This window comes from Nymphalis io, chromosome 18, assembly GCF_905147045.1.
Source record: "Nymphalis io chromosome 18, ilAglIoxx1.1, whole genome shotgun sequence".
Lineage (NCBI taxonomy): Eukaryota > Metazoa > Arthropoda > Insecta > Lepidoptera > Nymphalidae > Nymphalis > Nymphalis io.
This window is the reverse complement of record NC_065905.1, coordinates 850,114-875,206: the sequence shown is the minus strand read 5'-3', so window position 1 is coordinate 875,206 and position 25,093 is coordinate 850,114. Positions and strand designations below refer to the sequence as shown.

Sequence of the window (25,093 nt, the reverse complement as noted above, 5' to 3'; positions counted from 1 at the left end):
AGCTCCACTCGGTTCTTCGGATCACGGCCTTATATCTACCAAAGTGCCAGAGGCCAAGCTACCGCCATCAGCGGTATGCAAACATCGCGTTTGGCACTATAAGTCGGCAGATTGGGAACCGTCCCAACCGCATACCGATGCGCGATTACTATGCGTCAGTCCCTTGGAAGGAACGTTGCTTCAGTGGGAATGACCCGACAGCTAGTGCCGCTGCTGTTGCTGATGAGATCATGTTAGGAATGGAATACTACATTCCTAGCTCAGATCTCATCAATAGGGGTACGCGTAACCGTTGGTTCACTCGTGAATGTACCGATGCTGTATCATCTAAGCAGGTGGCATATCGCAAGTGGATCAACGGCTGCATTAGCAGGGCATCTAACATTGACTCACTGAAAGCAAACTACAATAAAAATTCCAAGTCCTGTAGGAAGGCATACACGAGAGCGGATGCACAGCGCATTGTACAGATTGGTCATGACCTTATTTCGCATCCTAGGGGCTCCCGTAGCTTCTGGCGTCTGACCAAGTCTGTGCAAAACAATTTCTGCCAACCTTCGCTGCCACCGCTCAGAAATCCGGACGGATCGCTAGCTCACAGTCCGCAGGAGAAAGCCGACCTCCTGGCTTAACTCTTTGCCGACAACTCTGTGATCGATGATTGTAGTGCGCTGCCACCTACAATACCTTCATGTGGCCATACGATGCCTGACATCAAAATCAGGCAACGTGATGTGCGTGCGGAGCTGCAATCACTTGATGTACGGAAAGCTAGCGGTCCCGATGGAATACCAGCCATGGTGCTGAAGAAGTGCGCAGTGGAGCTGTCTCCTGTGTTAACGCGCCTGTTCCAACTTTCTCTCTCTTCGGGATGTGTACCGGAGGCTTGGAGAAGAGCTAATGTGCAAGCGGTTCCCAAAAAAGGGGATCGGTTTGACCCAGCAAATTATCGGCCAATAGCTATCACCTCAATACTTTGTAAGGTGATGGAACGGATTTTAAACAACCAACTGATCCATTACCTAGAAGATCACTGTCTAATTAATGATCGTCAGTACGGGTTTCGACCAAAACGGTCCACAGGTGGTCTTCTAGCGTACGTAACACACCTCTGGGGTTAAGCTATCGACAAGCGTGGAGAATCGTTGGCTGTCAGCCTTGATATCTCCAAGGCTTTCGACAGGGTCTGGCACAGAAGTCTTCTCTCCAAGCTACCGGCATATAGTCTGCCTGCTCAGCTATGCACCTGGATTGCCAGCTTCCTACACAAGCGTAGCCTTCGTGTTTTAGTTGATGGTTGCGCTTCACAATTCTATGTAGTGAATGCTGGGGTCCCCCAGGGATCTGTGCTATCTCCAACACTTTTTCTTTTGCATATCAATGATATGCTCTCCATTGGGAACATACATTGCTATGCAGACGATAGTACAGTGCATGGTCGATACCACGGACGCGCAGTGGCTGGGCGAGCGGAAATTGAGGAGAGGCGGAAGGATCTTGTCATTGAACTCAATAGGACGTTAGAGCTCATCGCGAAATGGGGCTCTGATAATCTTGTTGAGTTTAATGCCAAGAAAACACAGGTATGCGCTCTCACGGCGAAAAAGTCAACATTTTCCCCTCTTCCCTCCCTCTGTGGTACTCCGCTGGTGATGCAAAGCAAAATCGCCATGCTGGGGATTGACGTTCGCTGCGACCTTAGTCCAAGGGATTACATCGAGGCTGTTATAAAAACAGCTTCACGGAAACTCGGAGTTCTGAACAAGGTGCGGCGCTTTTTCACGCCACAACAACTGTGCCTGCTGTACAAAACACAGGTACGGTCTTGCGTGGAATATTGCTCGCGCCATTGGTATGGCTCCGCTAAGTACCTACTTGAGGCCTTGGACCGGTTGCAGCGACGTGCCGTACGCATTATTGGCGACGTAAAGGTCACAAACACCCTTGAACCTTTACAATTGCGTCGTGAGATAGCAGCACTGAGCGCTTTCTATCGACTGTATCACGGCGAGTGCTCTGAGGAATTATTCTCTCTAATTCCTGTTTCCCCCTTCCTTCTTAAGTCCACGCGAGCTGGTTCTCGATGTCACGGCCTAACTGTGACATCAATTCCATCGCGAACAAAGAAATTTGGCAACTCTTTCCTTGTCGCACTTCCAAAAAATGGAATTCCTTACCAGCTCAGGTGTTCCCCTCCTCTTACAACCCGGGTTCCTTCAAACGAGGCGTGAAGAGGCATCTTGCGGGCCGGCAAGGCGAAGGCGGCTAGTGCAGAACGTTTTTCCCGTCTGTACTGGCCGTCGTCGCGTTTGGACTCTACTACCACTTACCATCAGGTGGGAGGGCAAATGACTAGAGTCATTTGCCCTCCCGGCGAATATAAAAAAAATATTAAATATAATATCAAATGTCGCTGTAGATAGAAAAAATAAATATAATGTGATCGCACATCGAGAGGTGCGTGAAAGGGATGAAATCTGAAATTTCGCTAGCTGTAGGCGCGCTCTTGGTCAAATTATATTCACTTCTGTGTACATAAAAATATCCTCATTGGTAAATGAAATATTTAAATGTGTGTGTTATATTTAAATTATTTTTATAACTCGTTTGGGCACACTGACGATGACAAGGCGGTTAAAAGATAACAAAAAACGCAAATCATCCTTTTTAGTTTCAATTATTATATAATCTGATTCTGTTATCAGCTCGCACGAGTAGATTTATAAGGATCTACTTAACACACAAAATCTGCATATTAGCTTTAAAGAATGAAACATAGTACAGCCTATGTCAGTGCTGAAAGTATAAACTATTATAATATGTCAGTTGCATTGCAATAGCATTAATAGTTTTCGCGTAAAAGCGCGAAAAAAATCCCATTTATAGTTTGATGATATTGAATACTATAAAATCATTAAGTATTACAATTGACAGTGCTAACCTTGCTAAGTAAACCAGAATCTTGAAATACCTGTTGTAACTGGAATCATACATCCACTGCTGATTTAGCATATCGGGTGTGTAGGTATTTTTTTGCGTCAACTGTCAATATCAACTTCGATTTGACCGTTAAATCTGTGCATTTAATATACCTTCGTCTAATTCGATAAATTCCCACAGCTCTGTATGTTTTGAGGCAAAACTAAGCTTTCAGTAAGCTTTTCAATTCAAATCATAGGATTGTTAGTAGCCATTTCGTTTTTCCGGTAAAAAAAGTAATTTGATTTATTGATGGTGGTTTTTAAATATGTTTTTTGAATTGTATTGGTAAAATAATTATATTTTCAAGTATTTTCTATATGTGCATAATTATACTATTGCCCAAAAACCGCAAATTAATAAAAAAAAATATGATTTTTTTTTTTTTTTTTATATCGCCGGGAGGGCAAATGACTCTACTCCACCTGATGGTAAGTGGTAGTAGAGTCCAAACGCGACGACGGCCAGTACAGACGGGAAAAACGTTCTGCACTAGCCGCCTTCGCCTTGCCGGCCCGCAAGATGCCTCTTCACGCCTCGTTTGAAGGAACCCGGGTTGTAAGAGGAGGGGAATACGTGAGCTGGTAAGGAATTCCATTTTTTGGAAGTGCGACAAAGAAAGGAGTTGCCAAATTTCTTTGTTCGCGATGGAATTGATGTCACAGTTAGGCGGTGACATCGAGAACCAGCCCGCGTGGACTTAAGAAGGAAGGGGGAAGCAGGAATTAGAGAGAATAATTCCTCAGAGCACTCGCCGTGATACAGTCGATAGAAAGCGCTCAGTGCTGCTATCTCACGACGCAATTGTAAAGGTTCAAGAGTGTTTGTGACCTTTACGTCGCCAATAATGCGTACGGCACGTCGCTGCAACCGGTCCAAGGCCTCAAGTAGGTACTTAGCGGAGCCATCCCAAAGGTGCATGATTATTCAATCAAAAGTTATAACAACTTAATGTTGACGTTTTAAATGTCTTAGGTATTTAAGATAAAGAATTGTTTTGAATTCATTGTTTTGAATATAATAAAATAATCTTTTATTTGTGAGCACATCACCAGTACAAGAATAAAATCATTAAAAATAAATACCAAAGTTATACTTTCTAAACCACAAGACATAACTAATATATATATTAAAAATAAAACAGCAAATAAAAATATTAAAAAAAAACATTCACAAAACACAATGATTTAATATTCCATGAAACAAATTTAAAGCAGGTAAAATCGCGGGTCACAGACAGTTTTAAATAAAATATAGGATATTTAAAATAATTTTGGTAAATAAATGTATTTTATTGATTAATGATTGTTTATTGTACTTAAAATGAACGGGAAATAAATCTTAGATGCATAACTATAGCAGGCTCAGTTGAAATAGCCGCTGGCTTTAGTTTAATATTTGAGGCATGTTCGCCGGCAGTTCGATTGTATATTTCCTTTATTGTCAGTATCGCTGCATACATCACCATTTTTGCGAATCGTTCACCTGGAATCGATAATTCAAATGATTTATTTTCTTAATTAAATCAATAATAATTTTTTGATTACAATATAATTTTTAGTAGACTTGATTCTTTCATAATCAATAATTGTAAATACATTTTATTTAAATAATCTCTTACAAGCATTTTTCATACGATATTTAAAAAGATTAATGTATATTTAAACCTGATTAAAATGTTAACACCGGTTCAAAATGTAGATTCAGCCGAGAAGAACCGAAAAGAAACTCAATAGATTGTTGTTCGTTAATCATATTGTAGTGGTCATCATTATTTATCATGTAATACGTATATGCATCAAAACTTTTTAAAAATGAATGTACGTAGCTTAAAAATATATTTTAGGTAAATAAAAATAAAAACGTATTTACGTTTAAACTTTACGTTACCTTCAACGTATAAACGTTTTTAATATTTTTTTCTACCATTTATGATTAGATGTTTCGCTTAATGTAGTTTATCATGATGATGAAAATATAATATAAAAATTACAGAAGGAATTCTAAATTGTGTGAGTAGGACTGATGTATACAGCATTCTAAAAAGATTTTAAATTAAATTAAATTTTTACAAATAAATAAAATCGAAGTGTCTATCAGTAGGTTTAAAATAACTGCCTATTCCTTTAAATTAACAGTTCTCTACTTTGCAAAATACTTAAACCAAAACCACTATTATTTTGTCTGTCTGTTTCTCCGTGATAATCTTCATCATATATAAAACATAAGTGTAAGAGTTTGGGTTATTCTCCCTATCATCATACCATTAAGATTTTTTTTTTCTTAAAAATTGGTTGACTATTTCAAAAGTTATAAGTGACATAAGACCGTACATATTCATTTAATGTATAATACAAAACGTGTATAAAAGAATGATTTTAACAACAGAAGCAATTATTTTATTATTATCAAGCTTACATTTCAACATATGTAATTCAAATAGGACCTGACAAACACGTATAAAAGAGGACATAGATACCACTTTCCCACCACGCACAGGTGAAACCACGGGCGGAAACCAGTAATTACTTGTTTACTAATTATTTAAAATATGATTAATAAATCGTCTTTATAAAAATGCGCATTTTCTCCAGAAAGCGTCGCCGCGGAATGAGGGTTTCCTGTATCCCAGGAACCGTTCTAGGATGTTGGCCTGCATAAGCGGCCCAACCGTCGGAGCTCACGGTGGTATGCGCAAGCGATCTCATGACGCCCCGCAATGAGATGGAGTGTATCCACAGCGGTATCCCGCTGGTTTTTTAGTTGGTATTCCGGAACAGTGCTGGTGAGTCGCACACATCCCTGATACTTCCAGCGAGATAAAAAATGGTGTTGAATCCAAGACATCAGGATTTGCAGGCTTATAAGCTAAATACTAAATAAAAGAGACAGTTCTCCTACATATAGTTACTTTAGCTCCTATTCATTTTAATAGCAATGCCAGTTAATCAGTATTTAACTAATGTATTTCTAATGTATTAGTGTAACTATCTAGTATGCGACAGAATGTGTTACGAGTTTATCCGAACAAACTAATGCTTACATTAAGGCCTAAATGATTTAAGCATTATTTATGAGCTTTCTTTCGTAACACAATTTTTTAATGTTAAATATTCTTAATAACATGATTAGTACATCAATAATAACAAAAATAAAAGTAAGAAGTCACCTTAATTATACAGAGCATAGATGGCCCAGTGATTAGCACCCCAGAATCTTAATCAAAGATTTTACGTTCAAACCCGGGTATGCACCGTTAAATGATCATTTGCTTAATTTGTGTTTAATTCATTTCGTCATAGGCGGTCAAGGAAAACATCAAGACGAAAATCCGCATGTTGGATGAAAATGCGACACATGTGTATCCGTTAAGGTTTGGGTCCTGGGACGTCTCGTGTCTTGAAATCCCGGGACTTCTGTCAGATTTAAAAGTCTCGTGATCCGGATTAACAAGGCGAGGCTCGAGACTTGCTTCTTGCTGGCAAAATCGTATCGTGATGATGTTATTTATTAATTAAGTCTTTATTGCACACAATTTACAAATATTATATAAAAGTACAGTATAGTATAGTAATACGTAAAGTATGCAAAGGCGGCATATTGACTTACAGTAATCTCTTCCAGACAACCTCTATTGAAAAAGAAGAAAAAAACGGCATGAACAGTGATCGGGCAAAATGTGCATTTACAATCAACTTAAAATTACAATCAATTTAACACTTAGAAACTCAATAAAAATATGTAATAAACCTACAAACATACATTATTTATATAATTACAAACAAACAAAACAAACATACTCTTATTTATACGAAATAAATAACCATACACGTATAATAATGTTAAATGCACTAGTTATGTTATTTACAAAAGGTTAAATGAGATTTATTCTGTCGCCGATATTTACATTTTTTTTCACTACAATATAATATTATCCAATATACAATATAATATTATTATCCTGTTGGTGGAGAAGTGCATGGGCATCAGACATAGTTTGATAGATCGATAAAGGTGCAAAGAATTTGAATACCGAAAATGACAACTTTTTATAATTTAGAGTAAGATATTTTACTTTAATCGCCAAACAGTACCAGCCTGTGAAAGTTCCACTGCTGGGCTAAGGCCTCCTCTCCTTGAGAAAACGGTATGGAGTTCATTCCACTACGCTGCTCCAATGCCGGTTGGTGAAATACACATGTGGCTGAATTTCAGTGAAATTAGACACATGCACGTTTCATCACGATGTATTCCTTCACCGTCAAGCAAGAGATGAATTATAAACACAAATTAAGCACATGAAAACTCACTGGTACTTGCCCGGGTTTGAACCCACGATTCATCTTGCAAAAAACCAGAACTTATTGAATTAAATGATAACATTACATGAACAATTTTTTACTGCTTGCCCGGATTTGAATCTGAAACCTTCGATTGAGATCCACGTTTTCCATCAACTATACATTGGTTTTCAGACCAAAAATACATACGTATGTTGAATAATACGATATTAAACCTAATAATTATTGATCGTTAATAATAGTGATTAGTAGTGCAATTGTGACTTTAATTGATTTGTTTTTTTTCGAATGGACTTGTTGCTGTTGTTCCAAGTGACCTCGATAGCGTCATCGGGCGGGGGCGAGTCTTTAAGATACTCAGATTTAGCCTTCAGAAATCTTGGCGCTTCCTGTGAGGCCGAACCTCGAAGGGAAGAAATTCGGTTATAGAATTCCACAATATGCAGAAAGATATGTATCTACGTATAGGGCATGCGTTAGTTATACTAATAGCTTCATACGTAAGCAGTGTAAATGCATCGATAAACTATCTTAAACAAACAACATAAGATACGACGATAACAACATAAGATACAAACATAAGATAATATGTCAACAGGAAGTTAATAAATAAAAAAAAAAGTTTCAGCTTTATACTATATCTTAACAATAGATTTCTGAAAACCTTTAACGCTAAATCAAGCGCAAATCAAAAAGTTACTTGTTAATTATATTTATTTTACCACACCCAAATCCACACGAAAATCAGATTACACCCAAATTACAGATTAGATTACATGAAACAAAAATTTGCTAATCGATTACAAATTTAAATTGAATACGCGTCAGTTTTTATATTATCGGATATTTGCAAAATTATCAAACACCAGCCGGAAGAACAGATGTCGTTTGTAAAACCAATTAACCTTAGTGTCATAATTATTATAAACAAATTAATATATATCTTAACGATACTTAGCATGTGTTGAGGTCAGTATAATAAATAAAGCAGTATGTATTTTATACATCATTTATAATTTACGAGGTATTAACTTAATATTAATTCTTTGCATCGCCTGAGTAACGAGGGCTCGTGGTTGAAAATCAATCGTTTGAGGCATGCCCTCAGCGAGCTCGACGCTATAGTTCTTCAATATTGTAAGAAGACCCGCAACTATCGGCATCTTCGCGAAACGCAATCCTGAAAGGTGTTTCAATATTTATAAACGAACATAAATGCTTATAAATAAATAAATGATTACACTAACAAGTTATATAGCATATCATCATCATCATCATCATCAACAGCCAATCATTTTCCACTGCTGAACATAGGTCTCTCCCAAGGTGCGCCATAATTATATTAATATATATCATAATTGTCTGTCTAATGATTATTAGTGCTCTGAACGGAGAAATATATTTAAGTATTCATAGACTATTTATTACTTCGGTTCATATATTGCTCTTTCGTTATGTACTCAATATGGCAGAATTATTCTTTTAATAATTATTGTTGTATTAAAACCGATATGCAAATATTTTTCTGCAAATGTTTCACTATTGAGAAAGATTTGGAATATTCCCTAATATGGCTATCTCAATGTTACATTTCTGTAAATATTTATTTATAATATAAAAATATAAATGCGTGTATTTATATATAAACATATCTTCATTAATATCATGTTATAGACAGCGACATTTTATATATACCACCTGCGTTTTTATTTCTTTATGTAACAACAGTTCTCCTCTACTAATTAGGTACTCTGGAAATTACTTTTTAGCAATAATACTGCCGTTTTATACAACTCTTTAAATATTACATACTTTTTAACGTTGTGTATTTATTTGGTGTACATTAAACAATGTTTTATTAGTATTTCGTTTGGGGGTCTATTTTCATAGTGATCATGGATTTCATGGGGGTAATTTGGGGGGTTTGTAATCAAACTATAAAGAACTTGTCCTACTTCTTTAAATCTGATTTTATAGAACATTTTGTCAAAAATATATACATCCCTTGATTCTGAACATGAAGAATATTCTAGAAGCTAATGCTTTATATATGGGTATATTCCAAGACATTAATTTAGAAAATAAATATAAAAATAATAAGTAAAAAATACCTATACATATCCGAGGTCCTTCACCAAAGGGCATATAAGTGTATTGTTTGATATTCTTTTTTTCTTCACTCAAGAACCTTTCTGGTCGAAATTCTTCAGGATCCGGAAAGTATTCTGGGTTATGATGCAAATCGTATACAGGTATATGGATACGAGTTCCTTTCTCTAAAAGCAGACCTGTGGGAAGAGTATAGTTTTCCGTTACTTCGCGAGTGAGAACACCCAGGACAGGGTAAATACGAAGTGTTTCGTCAATGCACGCTTGAACAAACGGCATCTCATTGATACACTCGTATTCTATCTTGCCTTCGTGTCTTTGGTAATAGTCGTCGATTTCCTCAAGCACTCGAGTCTGAGCATCTTTTCTCTTTGCTAGTTCGTAAAGTAAAAAACTTGTAGTAGTTGACGTTGTTTCAAATCCAGCAGCAAAGAAGAGTATACACTGAGCGATCAGTAAATTATCATCTACATTCAGGCTTATTGTCGTCTTAGCTCCAGTATTGAAGTTAGTTATGCTGTCGCCACTTAAGTATGACTTTTTCTTCCAACCTAAGATGAGATCAACGAAATCATTTCTCGACGACTCCTTGTACTGGCGGCTTTCAAAAACTTCAGTTAATAGTTTTTTGAAAAAGTGCGTTATATTATGTTCGAACAATGTGAACCCTAATCTATAAAAGAGGGCGGGCCACATCGCACGGCTGACCAATCGGAATCCTCCGTAGTTTGAAACATCAAATAATTTTTCGCCCATAATAGTAAATGGGTTAGAAGGCGATTTTTCCGCCAATGTACCGGTGTTTATACCAAAAGCACACGATCCGATACAGTCCATGGTGTATCTTGCTAAAAGTGATTTGATCTCAATTGTATTTTGATTGGTCATTTCTCTATTTAACGCGTCTTCTAAAACGCTGGCACAAGATTCAATCAAAGGAAACATATTTTTCATTTTGGCAGATGAAAACAACGCCGTTAAATTTTGACGTAGCACTTTCCATGTGTCACCTCCGTTGAAGAACATATTCTGTGTAATTAACTCCTTGTGTGTGTGCTGAGAAATCTCTCTGTAGTTAAAGTAATAAAAATCTTTTGCCATCACAAGTTTGATGAGGTTAGGATCTTTGATGATGAGAGCGGGATCCGTGCCGTAGAAAACTCCAACGTAGGGCTCAGTCGGAAATTTTCGGCAAATATCTTGCGCAACCTTCGGAAAATATTTTCTGAATAAGATATATTCCTTATAATTTCCGAATAATATTGATGGTTTTAGGTAGGGCACATTTCTCTTCTTCCAATAATCATGATTCTTAGTTACATAATAATACAATAAATATATAAAGGCAAATATGACAGTGAAAATGGGATAGAACACTATCATTTTGTAGCTATTTACTTCGTGTGTCTTTCGTAAGTTAACAATCATCCTTATTTATATACTCGCTGCTAACTAAGTTTTATTATGTAGGTAAACCATATTTTCCTCGGAGTTATAGGAAAATCAGAAAATGATTTGCGTTTGTTGCATTATGCCTATAAAATAGCGTAGAGGAATTATTTTTTTGCTGTATACGACGCCCTTTACTTTTCCCTTTTTACAAATGATTCGAATAAGATTAAGTCAAGTACTGGCCTAACATTACATTATCAATGGTTGAAAAAAAACACAATTATATCCATACGAGCGGAAACGATCTCCAACCTACATGTCCTGAGCCAAGGGCATCTCATAGGGGCCGATCTCCCAATAGGCATGGTTGTTTTCGACATGTTCAAGATTTTTCGTTTTGTTTCGGCCAAATTTCACAATACCATAATTAATTATTTATACATATTAACCTTCTTTATGAATTATAATAAAAGCACCCGCTTTTATTATAATTTGTAGTGATTAAAGACTCGCTTCCTGTGGGATAACAAACCAATTGTGTGCTACGGGTGTGTAAGCTGTGTGCTGGTTGTTGCTAAATAGCAATTTTTCGCAGAGAATTTTTTTCTATCATGTTTTTTAGTTATTTTTTGTGTTTTAATATAATATGAGTTACGATTTTTAATCATTTATCATCAACATTTTGACTTTTATATTATAACTAACTGAAACCAAAGCTTTGTTCGCATGGCATACAGTTTGGGAGTATATTATTATTGTTAGTATAAGTATAGATAAGAGTATCTATCTTTTTTTTAGCTATATTATATATTGTTTCTTATGTAGGTCTTTTACACTTTTATCGTATAATGCATCGAGAGAAAATATAAGTATGTATTACATTATTGTATAATATTATTACAAAGAGCGTCATACGTGGTATCCAATACCATATCCCGTATATATAAGTTTTATAATACCGCGGGCAACGAGTCATTAATCAAAATATAAACTATACTTTTTTTAACATATTATAGGCAAATAGTCCAGCGCACTTTGGCGATATAAGAAATATTAACTATTTCTTACATATCCGCCTTTTAATACAAGATAAATTAAATGTAAGGCTATCATCGGTTTGGAATAATCGTAGTCATCATCATTCCATGGGCGGTGGAAGTCACTTTCCATCGGGGGAGCTTTCTGCTCGTTTGCCACCTTAAATAAACAATAAAAAATAAATATATAAAGAAATCATCATCCCTGCCTGGCTGCCTTCTTTATCCCACTGCTGGGTATAGGCTCCACTCGCAAGCCATCTGCCTCAGTCCTGTGCCAATCTGGTCCACATTCGACGCCCAACTTCGACTACGTCATCGACTCATCTTGCCACTGCACTTAAACTTAGTAATAACTCTTATTTACAAATTCAGGAATACAAATTATAATGATACGCTTTATTTGTTTATAAATAAATTTTATTTGGATCTCCAACAGCTGTACATAACATACATTTACTTGGTACACACAATTCCCAACTACAATTACGAAAACACAAATGATATACAAATAATAAATTTGGATACAAATTAAAATAAGAAATATTTAAATAAAAAATAAGAAATTAAAAAAAAACTTTTTTATTTATATTTTTTTTTTATTGACAGTAAGTATTACGTCACCTTTCTTAAGATTTTTTTAATCAACGTATAAATTGTTTTATTCGTAAAGTTAAGAGTATTTAATATTTTTTAGTATGGGAACATTTTTTTTGCCTTAGTATTTATTATAAGACAGCTGTTTTAAACATAAACAACGATTGATTTTCATATACTTTATTTGTTATAGTACTGTACCATGGTGTTGAAGAAAAAAGACGTGAGGAAACCTGCATGTGTCGGCTGACATTCTGACACCAATCACGAAATTACTTTAAGAGGGGAGGAAGTCTTCGTACAGCATCTATAAACAAACATTAGTGGTCTGTACATTTATCATCCTTTTCAAAAGCTTAAGATATTTAAATATAGAATATTCCACGATTATCAATTTTCTTAGTCACCACAGTTCAACGATAAACCGTTGACACATGTTAAGAAACACTGAAAATGACATGTTAAAGGCAATCAGTATAATTATAAGATCTTACGTGAATTGATTGTTAAGAATACAAAATTACACAGTAATTTGAAAAACCTTACATTTAAGAATAAATGGAAACAAAGTGGGGCTATTATTTTTGGTATCTATAATGTAACAAGACAAATCGAACCATTAATGATCCGATGATTGAATGATTGAATGTTTGTCATTCAATAAATTTGGATCTCATCTCAAAAAATCTCAACACAAGATTATATATGCGATAAAAATCGTGGAACGTCCGTTGATATCCCATTAATTTGCATACATTTAATTGTATTTGATTAATTAAAAGGGCGAAAAAGAATAACCACTGAATTTCTTGCCGTTTCGTCTCAGTAGGATCTACAGTCCGAGGGTGGTAGTTTTACATTTAATTGAACGGTAACATGACAATTCAAAAGTACCGAAACAAGAATTGATTAAAGGTACGTAAATTGATTTATTGTCAACAAGTATTGGTAATGTAAGTTTCTGTGACCTTAAGTTTTAAACAAAAAAATGTTACAATGTAAAGTAATTGTGGGCTTGAAGAACTGCGATTCAAATACAGATATTGCAGACAGTTTTAAACAGTCCTATTATGTAAATAATTGTGGCACTAAACACTAGTTGTAGCTTGAAATGCAAAGGCTAGCGTTCGTTATTTAAGTACATGTTGCGCCCTGTGGTTTCACCCGCTTTTAATTTGTAACATGAAATAAGTATGTACATACGTAAAATGAGTTGTTTTAACATTTCATAAATTAAATGGTACCTTTTTTTCCTGGAAAAACGCGTTACGCGTTTCCCCCTTTGGAACTGTGGAGGGGGAGGTAAATGGGACTCGCCGGTGTCCGAGGCACCGAGAGTGTCCCGAACATTTGATCTTTAAAGGTTAAACTAAATAATACAATATAATTGTTATTTGGAATGTTTTAATAATGTCTCATTAATTCATCTAAGCAATTCTCTTACGTTGACAAGATTAACTGCAGTAGGGTCTAATATAGTTATAAACTTTATATTTTATGATTATATTTATCTCCTTCTATCGCATCGTGGATAGGAATAGATGACGCAATAATTTTCCATCTCGTTCGCTCAATGGCCTTGATTTCACTCTAAATCATTTCTATTTTTGCTTCGCTAACGATGACGCGTTTCTCTTCTCAGACACCTTATTTTGTCTTGTTCCAGTATATAACTGTATTATTGTTATTTATTTATTGGTATGCGCTCTCACAGCGAAAAAGTCAGCATTTTCCCCTCTTCCCTCTGTGATACTCCGCTGGTGATACAAAGCAAAATCGCCATGCTGGGGATTGACGTTCGCTGCGACCTTAGTCCAAGGGATTACATCGAGGCTGTTATAAAAACAGCTTCACGGAAACTCGGAGTTCGGGACAAGGTGCGGCATTTTTTCACGCCACAACAACTGTGCCTGCTGTACAAAACACAGGTACGGTCTTGCGTGGAATATTGCTCGCACCTTTGGGATGGCTCCGCTACTGGAGGCCTTGGACGTTTTTCCCGTCTGTACTGGCCGTCGTCGCGTTTGGACTCTACTACCACTTACCATCAGGTGGAGTAGAGTCATTTGCCCTCCCCGAATATAAAAAAAAAATCTATTATTTATAAATACTTACACAGAGTCTTGTTTAGACTGACGTTACAGCATTAACAGCATTCTTTGATATTTGTTTTTTTTAATGATATTTGGACCAGTAGCGTGTGTCAAATTATAGGCGTAAGTGTCATATTAAACGCGTGACATTGGAATTAATAACCAAGTCTTAACATTAAAATAGGCGGTAAAAATTAAATAATATAGAATTTATTTTAAAATTGTATTATTATTGCTAAATGTATGCTTTTTGTTTTGTTTATTTAGCTATACACTCCTAGCCACTACCTCTGAATTCTAACAAATTCATCCGACATTGACCCCACTCACACGTAGCCTTGTGGCGTACTATCAATAATCTTTTAGAGTGAAACCATAGAAAATTTAATACTTTTAAATATTTTACATATTCCTAGCAAAAAAAAACATTTTCTATCGTTTATTTTAGTAGATATATTTGTTCTTGTGTATAAAAGCATTGATGTTGCATTTGAAAAACATAAGATAAAACTCTAAGAACTAATTGCATCTGTGTAATCTATTAAATAAATTAATTAATAAAACAAAGACAAAGTTATCTGACAGGATGAACATATTGTCTTCTCTATTTTAGATAAAGTAATTATTAGATAATTAATACATATTGTAATAATTAATTGTATTTGGTTTTCAGACAATATTATTTATTTGTTGAAATCTTACGCAGATGAGGAATATTACACAAAACAAGTATAAATATAGATGATAACAAAGACAGGTGGTAACATTCATCAGATATTCTATCGCTGAGCAGTAATACTTAATATTGTTGTCTTCTGGTTTGTTGGGTGAGTGAGCTAATCTAACTACAGGCACAAGATGCATAGCACCTTAGTTTCCAAGATTGGTGGCGAATTGACGATATAAGGAGTGGTTAATATTTCTTATTAGCGATATTGATAGCGACTTACCATCAGGCCCATTTGCCCCTCCGCCTATGACATATATTTTTATATTACCCTATTTCAACCACTCGAGTTAAAACAAACAAAACAACTTTGACATTGAATTGACGTAAAATTAAAGTGAATATTGTAAGGAGTCAGTCGAGAAGACTGGCAACACACGGGCACCGGGCTAAAAAAGAACCCCTCTCGCCATGATTGGCCTCTGTTTGCTCCTGAAAATTGGAACTTTAGTTTCACCCGCCTAAGCTGTGTCGTAATGGTATATTTCTCTATTAATGTTAAGCAGGCATTTTCCGTTACTAATTTAATTCCTCTGTTTCTTTATTTAACTTTTCATTTCCGTTATTTTAAAATCCACTTCTGGTTATTAAAAATATTATAATTAGATAAGTGTTATTATAAATAAATATATATTATTCAAGAACTGTTTGTAGATATATCAGCAAATCGTATGAAATATTTTAATCTAAGATTCATTTATCTGATTCGATTGTAAGCTACACAAATATAATAAAGTTTCTGTTATCAGAACAAAGAAATATTATAGGTTTCGACGTTCACATGACTTGCACTTTTTACAAATCTTCTATATATTATAAACGCGAAAGTTTGTATGGATGTTTGTTACTCTTTACACTAAATGGATTTTAATAAAAACTTTACAATAATAGGTCATAAACATCTTATCTGCGCTCGCCAACACGCCTGCCCAGCGCGGTGAGTATGGGTAAACCCTCTTCAACGGCAGATGCGCCCAAAAAAAGGCCCCCAGTTACTACAGGGAGCTTTGGCGCACCTTGAGAGAGGCCTATGTTCAGCAGTGGACAACGATTGCCAGTGACAAGCCATGTGCATGTTTTAAGCCATTATCGCTAAAATAGTGAATCGAAAATACAATAAAATTATATATTTATTTCCAAAAAGCATATTTTGTATTAACAAATTGATTCTTATCGAAACAAATTCTTTTATCACTTCTGATATTTAAAGTAGACAAACTTTGTCTTTTACACTATGTCATTTGGACAAATATTTCAAAAGTTACGACGATGACAATGTGAGCGCGCGGTGCTATGCGTGCGGGCAGACGTCGTTGACGGTTCTCTGTTTTGCGATGTTGAATATTGCGATTTGTTAAAGACGCACTATACCTGTGTGTAATGTAATGGGTAGGTACTGGAAGGTTTTTTTGTGGTTAGTTACACTTCCAACAAGTTATTTAGTTTTATTTAAATTACATTGATAGGCATTTGATTTTTTCTTTTGTTCATAATAAAAGATAATAACAATAAAACTGAGAAACCGTTACTTAGTAAGTTCACTTAACATATTAAATCGTTAAATATTAAACTTGAATTAAATTATTACTATCTATACAAATAACAAATCAGTAATTGATCGCTGTCTGTACATTGAAGATATATCTGTAAAACGATTACCGGGGGGCGGTTATCAACGCAATAGGGGTTCTATTCTCTATTATATTGTATTTATATCTATTATAAAACCATGATTGTTAGAATTGGTATCTGTTTGTCTTTGCGTTTGTGCAAGCTAAATGGTTTAACGGATTTGAGTAATCTTTACCAATGTATTATGGCTAACATCCTTAAAAATTTAGTATTTGTTTTATTCCTATCGGTTCATGAATAAAGTACTTATTAAAAAAAATCAAATTTACATTTTAGTTTTATAACGACTCAATTTCCTGTGAAGGTATCGTTTGCAGTCACAAAAAATAAATCACAGGGAAAGACATTCAAGTATGTCGGAATAGATTTGAGAGAATGTTGTTTTTCTCATGTATGATTCCAATTGTATGTTGCCCTATCTAGATCCGGGTGGGGCGCAAACCGAATAAATACGAAAATAAAACTAAAAATATTGCATATACTGAAATATTATAAGCCTTCTCTTAGTGTTTTTTTAAGTTATACGCGGGTGAAACCACGGGTACAGCTAGTGTTAAATTAATTTGTTTTCACACGCATACGTAATCTGCGCGATCACTGTTATTAAGCTATATTAATTATTATTACTGATAATGATAATTTATTGACTACAGATAAGACGAATTCAAAACATCGATGAAACACAAAGTTATCTATTAGTTATCTTTATTCATTTATATTATTTAAGTTTATTAAGACTATATGATTGTGGGTTCAAACCCGGGCGAGCACCACTGAATTTTCATGTGCTTAATTTGTGTTTATAATTCATCTCGTGCTTGACGGTGAAGGAAAACATTGTGAAGAAACCTGCATGTGTCTAATTTCATTGAAATTCTGCTACATGTATATTCCACCAACCCGTATTGGAGCAGCAATATGGAATAAACTCTGAACCTTCTCAAATGGAGAGGAGGCCTTAGCCCAGCCGTGGGACATTAACTGGTTATTTATTAAAATTATTAATTTATTTTTTATAAATCTAGATCTGATGTACATTATTATTTATTAACAAAGAATCATAGTTAGCTTCTAGAACTTGTAATAATATAATATAATGTATTTGTTATTGTTCTAACAATTTCATTTGATATTGAAAGATTAGTAAATTAACACTTAAAGTTTTTAAGTTTATTACTGCGCTGGTATATAATTTGTAATGAATTTGTTTGTATTGAAATTTAAAAAAAAAACCTTCTCAGTTAGTAGTTAGTGGTCACCAACGCCCATAGACATTGGCATTGTAAGAAACGTTAACCATCGGTTACATCGCTTATGCACCACCAACCTTGGAAACTAAGATGTTATGTTTCTTATGCTTGTAAGTACACTGGCTCGCTCACCCATCAAACCGGAACGGTTTCGATGAATTAGGAAGCCGCCATCTTTAATTTCGTTCGAATGTCACTTTTTGTAAAAACCCGCCTATACAACCTCCATTATTCTACACATAATAAAATCCTAAGTACATACGATTTCACTAGACATATTTATCGTTTCAAAATGTAAAGTAATTAATAATAATAATTCCGTAATATAATGTTACAGATTCCACTTCACAGATTTGCTTCCACTATGTAAAGCATTAATTCGTATATAAACTATTCCAACCCCAAGAGGAGTAAAGACAAATGTACAACTTTGACATCGAATTGACGCGATGGCATTGGTTGGCGAAAAAATGGCGTTTTAATGTCCGCGAAGTTGTGATCGGAACTTTGGACGTTAAATTAAAGTGGATATAGTTAAGTGGAATAGTGTTGTATTATAAATAAAGGTAAATTAATCAAGAACTGTTTGTAGTGCATGATGCCGCAAAACTATTAGCAAACCGCATGGAATATGTAAATCTAAGGTTTGTTTATCTTTATTCTTTCTTCGAATGTAATAGGATGTATGGAGCAATTTTATTTTGTTGTCTGAAAAAAAATTTTACGATCATCTACAGGTAGGGGTAAAAAACTGTCAGGCTGTTTCCCAATTTGATTCCATGCTATTGAAACGAACGATGTATAAGCATTTCCAACGTGTGATTATAATCAAAAGCAAGAACTAATTTACTAATTAATTTGCTCTTGATAATGCGTATTTGAATTATACGTATAAAAATTAATAATAAATTTAAATTAGGTGGTAGCTACCGCTACCTATAATGGTTGTTTATGGTAACTCGCAGATCGAAGAATTATTTTGAAATCAAAGACAGACACTTTAATTTTATTTATTTGTTATAGATTACTTATCAATAAGTTATTTTATTGATACTATTATATATTTATGCTTATTTATTATGTCCTTATTTTATTCCTCGTATGTATATTTGCACCACCTAATTTATATCCAGTTTTGCGAATGAAAAAAAATGTAAAAAAAGTCGAGATGGCCCAGTGGTAAGAACGCGTAAGTCTTAACCGATGAACGTGGGTTCAAACTCGGGCAAGCACCTCTGAATTTTCATGTGCTTAATTTCTGTTCATAATTCATCTCGTGCTTTTCGGTGAAGGAAAATATCGTGAGGAATCCTGCATCTTAATTTCACTGAAATTCTGCCACATGATAATTCCACCAACCCGCATTCGAGCTGCGTGGTTGAATAAGCTCTAAACCTTCTCCTCAAAAAGGGAGAGGAGGCCTTAGCCCAGCAATGGGACATTTACAGGCTGTTACTTACTTTTTTACTTTACTTTTTGCGAATGAAATAAATAATTAAATAAATAAATCTATTTAAAAAAATAATTTTATTTTATCTCTCATCACGAGTATAAATTTTTGGTTTTGCTTTTAATTTATTCGGTGACTGGAACTCACTATCCTTCATGGGTTATTTGGATAACCTGTGTCAAGGATAGCAATTTAGCAAACCCCAGAATGAGTAAGCAGTAGGCGCAGAGCTACATACATGTAAATATTGGGTATTTACGGCTTAAAGTAAGTGAAAAGAATTCTACTCAAAACAGAAACAATAAGAAAGCAGTTTTATAAATGTTTGTGTGCCGGGTGTGCGTGCTCGCTTTTGTGTGAATTAGTGTGTGTATATGTGAGTGTGTGTGCGTGTGTGTGTGTTTACATAAGATAAAAATTTTAATATATTTGTTAAATCAATTAAAAAGTTGGATTAAAGTATCTTTCAGTTTCTTTATAACTTTTAGTGAGCAGAAAATTTGTTAATATTTTTTTATTACGAACTAGATATAAGTCAAAATACTACTATGATATAGTTGCTGTAATACGTGAAATTTCATCGTAGTAGTAGTAGTAGTAGTAGGTTCAAGTCTGAGTAAGCACTACATGCTCATCCTAGGGTGTTCCTGTATCCTACACGTGTTGGGAGAGATTTTGTCACATTAGTAAGTACCTACTATTACCACAATAATAGTAGGTGGAATAAACAAACGAATTAAACCTAGTCTTCACCTCAAGAGGAGAGAAACCCTTGGCCTAGTAGTAAGGTATTAACGGAATATGTTATTGTGAAAATTTAAGCGTAAGTTTAAAATAATGCTACTTATAATGTTATAAGCTTAACAGTTTGTTAAGCCATATGCCAACTTATGTTTTTGTGTCTGTATTAAATAAATTATTATTATTATTATTAATAAAGCTAAGGTAATTGAAATCAGACATTAAATAGATTTTTTTTTACTTTTAGTTAAATATTCTTAAATTATTTGGATTCGAAGTCATTCGGACATCAGCATCAAAAACAAATGAAACATGCGATATGTACGTGAAATACCTTTTAACCTAAGTGACTTAATTATCAGTGATCTAGCTATTAATAGAATTCGAACTGTTTATTATAATAGTGTGTATTGAGGTCATCGACTATATATTAATATGCAAAGACAACGCAGTTCAGTATATTTTTCTCATTAGTTGTCAACTATTGACGAGCAACTATTATTCAGATATTCTACCGCAGAATAACAGAACTTGGTATTGTTGTATTCCGGTTTGAAGGATGAGTAAGCCAGTGTAATTACAGGCACAAGGGACATAACATCTTAGTTCCCAAGGTTGGTGGCGTATTGGCGATGTAAGCGATGGTTAACATTTCTTACTGTGCCAATGTCTATGGGTGTTGGTGACCACTTACCACATGCTCGTTCGCCTACCTATTTTATAAAAAAAAAAGCTTAAGTCTTATCAAAACAACATAATTAACGTTTTCTATTAATTATCAATAATATTTACGGTCGAATTTTGACTTTTTAAATTTAGTTGTAAATTCATTATTTCTTTTGTTCATCATTTATGTTTTACGAGGTATAAACTTAATATTAATTCCTCCGATAGCATGCACGACGAGTGCCCGGGGTTGAAAGTCGATCGTTCGAGGCATGCCCTCAGCCAGTTCAATACTATAGTTCTTCAATATTGTGAGGAGACCCGCAACTATCGGCATCTTCGAGAACCGCAATCCTGAAATTGAATTTAACGAATTTATCCATAAATGTTGTTTTGTGGATGATCAGTCGAACAATGCTGTTTCTTCTTCTTTCACATGTCAAAACACTGATGAAAGAAAGACAGAAAATATTGCTTCACTAAAAACGTCACGCATTACAAAGTTTTTAAGTAAGGCTGTAAAATCTATCCTTAATTAATGGACTTAAGTCTGCACTCACTAGCAGTTTTAAGCCTATCCGTGACTTACTGTTGACAACCTTGGCGTGCAATTACTTTTCTATAATTATATTGTTTCAAAACGTTTATTACCTTGTAACAGAATAAAATCATTTCCTGATAATAATGTAATTGTCAGTTATCTCAAGAGCCTGTTAATATGTCCCGTACATAATTTAGAAGAATATTTATTTATAATACATATAGTAATAAAACGATAAATATAAAAAAAATATTACCTATACATATTCGAGGTCCTTCACCGAATGGCATATAGGTGAACGGCTTAATGTTCTTCCTTTCATCACCCAAGAACCTTTCTGGACGAAATTCTTCAGGATCCGAAAAGTGTTCTGGGTTATGATGCAAATCGTATACAGGTATATGGACACGAGTACCTTTCTCTAAAAGCAGACCTGTGGGAAGAGTATAGTTTTCCGTTACTTCGCGAGTGAGAACACCCAGGACAGGGTAAATACGAAGTGTTTCGTCAATGCACGCTTGAACAAACGGCATCTCATTGATACACTCGTATTCTATCTTGCCTTCGTGTCTTTGGTAATAGTCGTCGATTTCTTCAAGCACTCGAGTCTGAGCATCTTTCCTCTTTGCTAGTTCGTAAAGTATGAAACTTGTAGTAGTTGACGTCGTTTCAAATCCAGCAGCAAAGAAGAGAGTGCACTGAGCGATCAGTAAATTATCATCTACATTCAGGCTTATTGTCGTCTTAGCTCCAGTATTGAACTTAGTTATGCTGTCACCAATTAAATATGACTTTTTCTTCCAACCCAAAATAAGATCAACGAAATCGTTTCTCGAAGATTCCTTGTACTGGCGGCTTTCAAAGACTTCTGTAAGTATTTTATTAAAGAAATGTATTATATCATTATCGAACAAAGTAAACCCTAATCTATAAAAGAGGGCGGGCCACATCGCACGGCTGACCAATCGAAATCCCCCATAGTTAGTAACATCGAACAATTTTTCACCCATTATAGTGAACGGATTAGAAGACGACTTTGCCGTTAATGTACCGGTGTTTATACCAAAAGCACACGATCCGATACAGTCCATGGTGTATCTTGCTAAAAGTGATTTGATCTCAATTGTATTTTGATTGGTCATTTCTCTATTTAACGCGTCTTCTAAAGCGCTGGCACAAGATTCAATCAAAGGAAACATATTTTTCATTTTGGCAGATGAAAACAGCGCCGTTAAATTTTGACGTAGAACTTTCCATTTGTCACCTCCATTGAAGAACATATTCTGTGTAATTAACTCCTTATGTAAGTGCTGAGATACCTCTCTGTAGCTAAAGTAGTAAAAATCTTTTGCCATCACAAGTTTGATGAGGTTAGGATCTTTGATGATGAGAGCGGGATCCGTGCCGTAGAAAACTCCAACGTAGGGCTCATTCGGAAATTTTCGGCAAATATCTTGCGCGACATTTGGCAAATTTTTTCTGAATAAAATATAGTCCTTATAATTTCCGAACAATAACGAAGGTTTTAAATAGGGCACTTTTCTCTTTTTCCAATAATCATGATTCTTAGTTAAATAGTAATATAATGAACACAAAACAACAAGTATGAAAGTGATAATTGTATATAAGACTATCATTTTATAACTTTGTTCTTCGAGTGTTCTCTGTAAGCGAACAACAGCAATATTTATATACTTTAGCTGTGTTTTAATATAAGTAGGGGAACCATGTTCCGAGTGTCGGAAACAATAATAAATAAAGGTATTTTTTGTATATAATAAAATGATAATATTATTTATTATGATTGAATTTTACAAGCATGACTCAAATAGGAAATAACAGGTCAAGCATTTTAGCAATCACAAGTAAAATATTTTAAAACCATCAAATAAATTTTCCACTGCTGGGCTAACTTCTCTTCTCCTTTTGAAGAGTAGGTTTGTACGTTATTCCACCACGCTGCTCCAATGCGGGTTGGCGGATATATATGTGACAGAATTTTAGTGATATTAGACATATGCAGGTTTCCTGACGATTTTCTTCTCCACCGTCAAGCACAAGGTGAATTATAATTACAAATTAAGTACATGAAAATTCAGTGGTGCTTGCCCGGGTTTGAACCCACGATCATCAGTTAAGATTCACGAGTTCTTACCACTGGGCCATCTCGGCTAAATACGATACTATGAAAATATTCTAAATATGCATGTTTATTTATTTGATTATCCAACAGTTAATACATACATACCTTGTTATGTTAAACTCAACGTTAGGACCAACACGGATATAAATTAGAATAACCTAATATTTATGTTAATTATAAATTTTGTTTCAATGTTACTTAATTTCGTGTTTTTTTTTTGTTTATTCTAAATTATATACGCGTTAGTCCTAGCGTTGAGTTAACACTTATTATATTAAGTATTATATAACATGTTACTAAGACCTATATAGCGTAACACAATTAGTTTAAGCATATATTGAATCACAATGAACACAGTAAGTAAATTAAACTATTAACTGATAAGAATCTTATGAACGAACTTAATTATCCCGGCTACACGCTTGAAGAATCCTTCAAAGCGAAAGCCGGAGTATGCTTGTTCGTCAGGACGGATGTTTGCTGTCACCGACTGCGCTGCTTGGAGGACCCCTCCTTCTCCATGTTGTTGGTACGTGTGGACCTGGTTCGTCAGAGCCGAGTCTACGTGTGCCTCTACAGATCCCACAATGGTGACTTGGAGACAAGCCGATTATTTGACCATCTTAGTCGGGTGGCAGATGCTGCGCAAGAGCAATTTCCCAACGCGGAATTGGTGTTTTTGGGGGATTTTAATGCTCACCACGAATCCTGGTTGAAATCCCTCAAAACTGACCATGCTGGAAGGACTGCTCATGCTTTTGCTCGCACACATGACTTGACCCAACTGGTTGATCAGCCCACAGGATCCCAGACATTGATGAGCAAGCACCTTCTCTACTGGACCTTCTGCTGACTTCTCACCCGGTGGAATATCAGGTTGTGGTTCAGGCTCCTCTTGGCTCTTCGGATCACAGCCTTATATCTACCAGAGTGCCACAGGCCAAGCTGCCGCCACTAGCGGTATGCAAACGTCGCGTTTGGCACTATAAGTCGGCGGATTGGGACGGTATGCGCGATTACTATGCGTCGGTCCCTTGGAAGGAACGTTGCTTCAGTGGGAATGACCCGACAGCTAGTGCCGCTGCTGTTGCTGGCGAGATCATGTTGGGAATGAAATACTACATTCCTAGCTCAGATCTCGTCAGTAGGAGTACGCGTAACCGTTGGTTCACTCGTGAATCATCTAAGCAGGCGGCATATCGCAAGTGGATCAACGGCTGCGTTAGCGGGGCATCTAACATTGACTCACTGAAAGCAAACTATAATAAAAATTCCAAGTCCTGTAGAAAGGCATACACGAGAGCGGATGCCCAGCGCATTGTACAGATTGGTCATGACCTTGTTTCGCATCCTAGGGGCTCCCGTAGCTTCTGGCGTCTGACCAAGTCTGTGCAAAACAATTTCTGCCAACCTTCGCTGCCACCGCTCAGAAATC

General features: G+C 35.3%; 2 protein-coding genes and 1 long non-coding RNA gene across 3 annotated transcripts; 1 reads left to right on the top strand and 2 right to left on the bottom strand.

The window, feature by feature from the left end:
* Window positions 1–8,273: 8,273 nt before the first annotated feature.
* On the bottom strand, window positions 8,274–10,806 carry LOC126775243 (cytochrome P450 6B7-like). The gene is made up of 2 exons (XM_050497041.1): window positions 9,392–10,806; window positions 8,274–8,460 (listed from the first exon to the last, which is right to left on the bottom strand). The coding sequence occupies exons 1-2, from the start codon at window positions 10,770–10,772 to the stop codon at window positions 8,291–8,293; spliced, it is 1,551 nt and encodes a 516-aa protein (XP_050352998.1). The 5' UTR covers window positions 10,773–10,806; the 3' UTR covers window positions 8,274–8,290.
* LOC126775269 (uncharacterized) lies at window positions 9,388–22,148 on the top strand. Its single transcript, XR_007669869.1, has 2 exons — window positions 9,388–9,532; window positions 21,913–22,148. It is a non-coding gene; the product is annotated as an uncharacterized LOC126775269 (long non-coding RNA).
* Window positions 19,626–23,161, bottom strand: LOC126775244 (cytochrome P450 6B7-like). Its single transcript, XM_050497042.1, has 2 exons — window positions 21,772–23,161; window positions 19,626–21,328 (listed from the first exon to the last, which is right to left on the bottom strand). Exons 1-2 carry the CDS (start codon window positions 23,150–23,152, stop codon window positions 21,159–21,161), a joined length of 1,551 nt encoding a protein of 516 aa, XP_050352999.1. The 5' UTR covers window positions 23,153–23,161; the 3' UTR covers window positions 19,626–21,158.
* Window positions 23,162–25,093: the final 1,932 nt, after the last annotated feature.

Bases quoted from the DNA above. Each gene is read 5' to 3' on its own strand.
- LOC126775243 (XM_050497041.1), bottom strand. From the start codon at position 10,772: ATGATAGTGTTCTATCCCATTTTCACTGTCATATTTGCCTTTATATAT. The intron at 8,461-9,391 runs GTATTTTTTACT...AACACCTTTCAG, and splicing joins AGGACCTCGGATATGTATAG to GATTGCGTTTCGCGAAGATG.
- LOC126775244 (XM_050497042.1), bottom strand. From the start codon at position 23,152: ATGATAGTCTTATATACAATTATCACTTTCATACTTGTTGTTTTGTGT. The intron at 21,329-21,771 runs GTAATATTTTTT...ATTCAATTTCAG, and splicing joins AGGACCTCGAATATGTATAG to GATTGCGGTTCTCGAAGATG.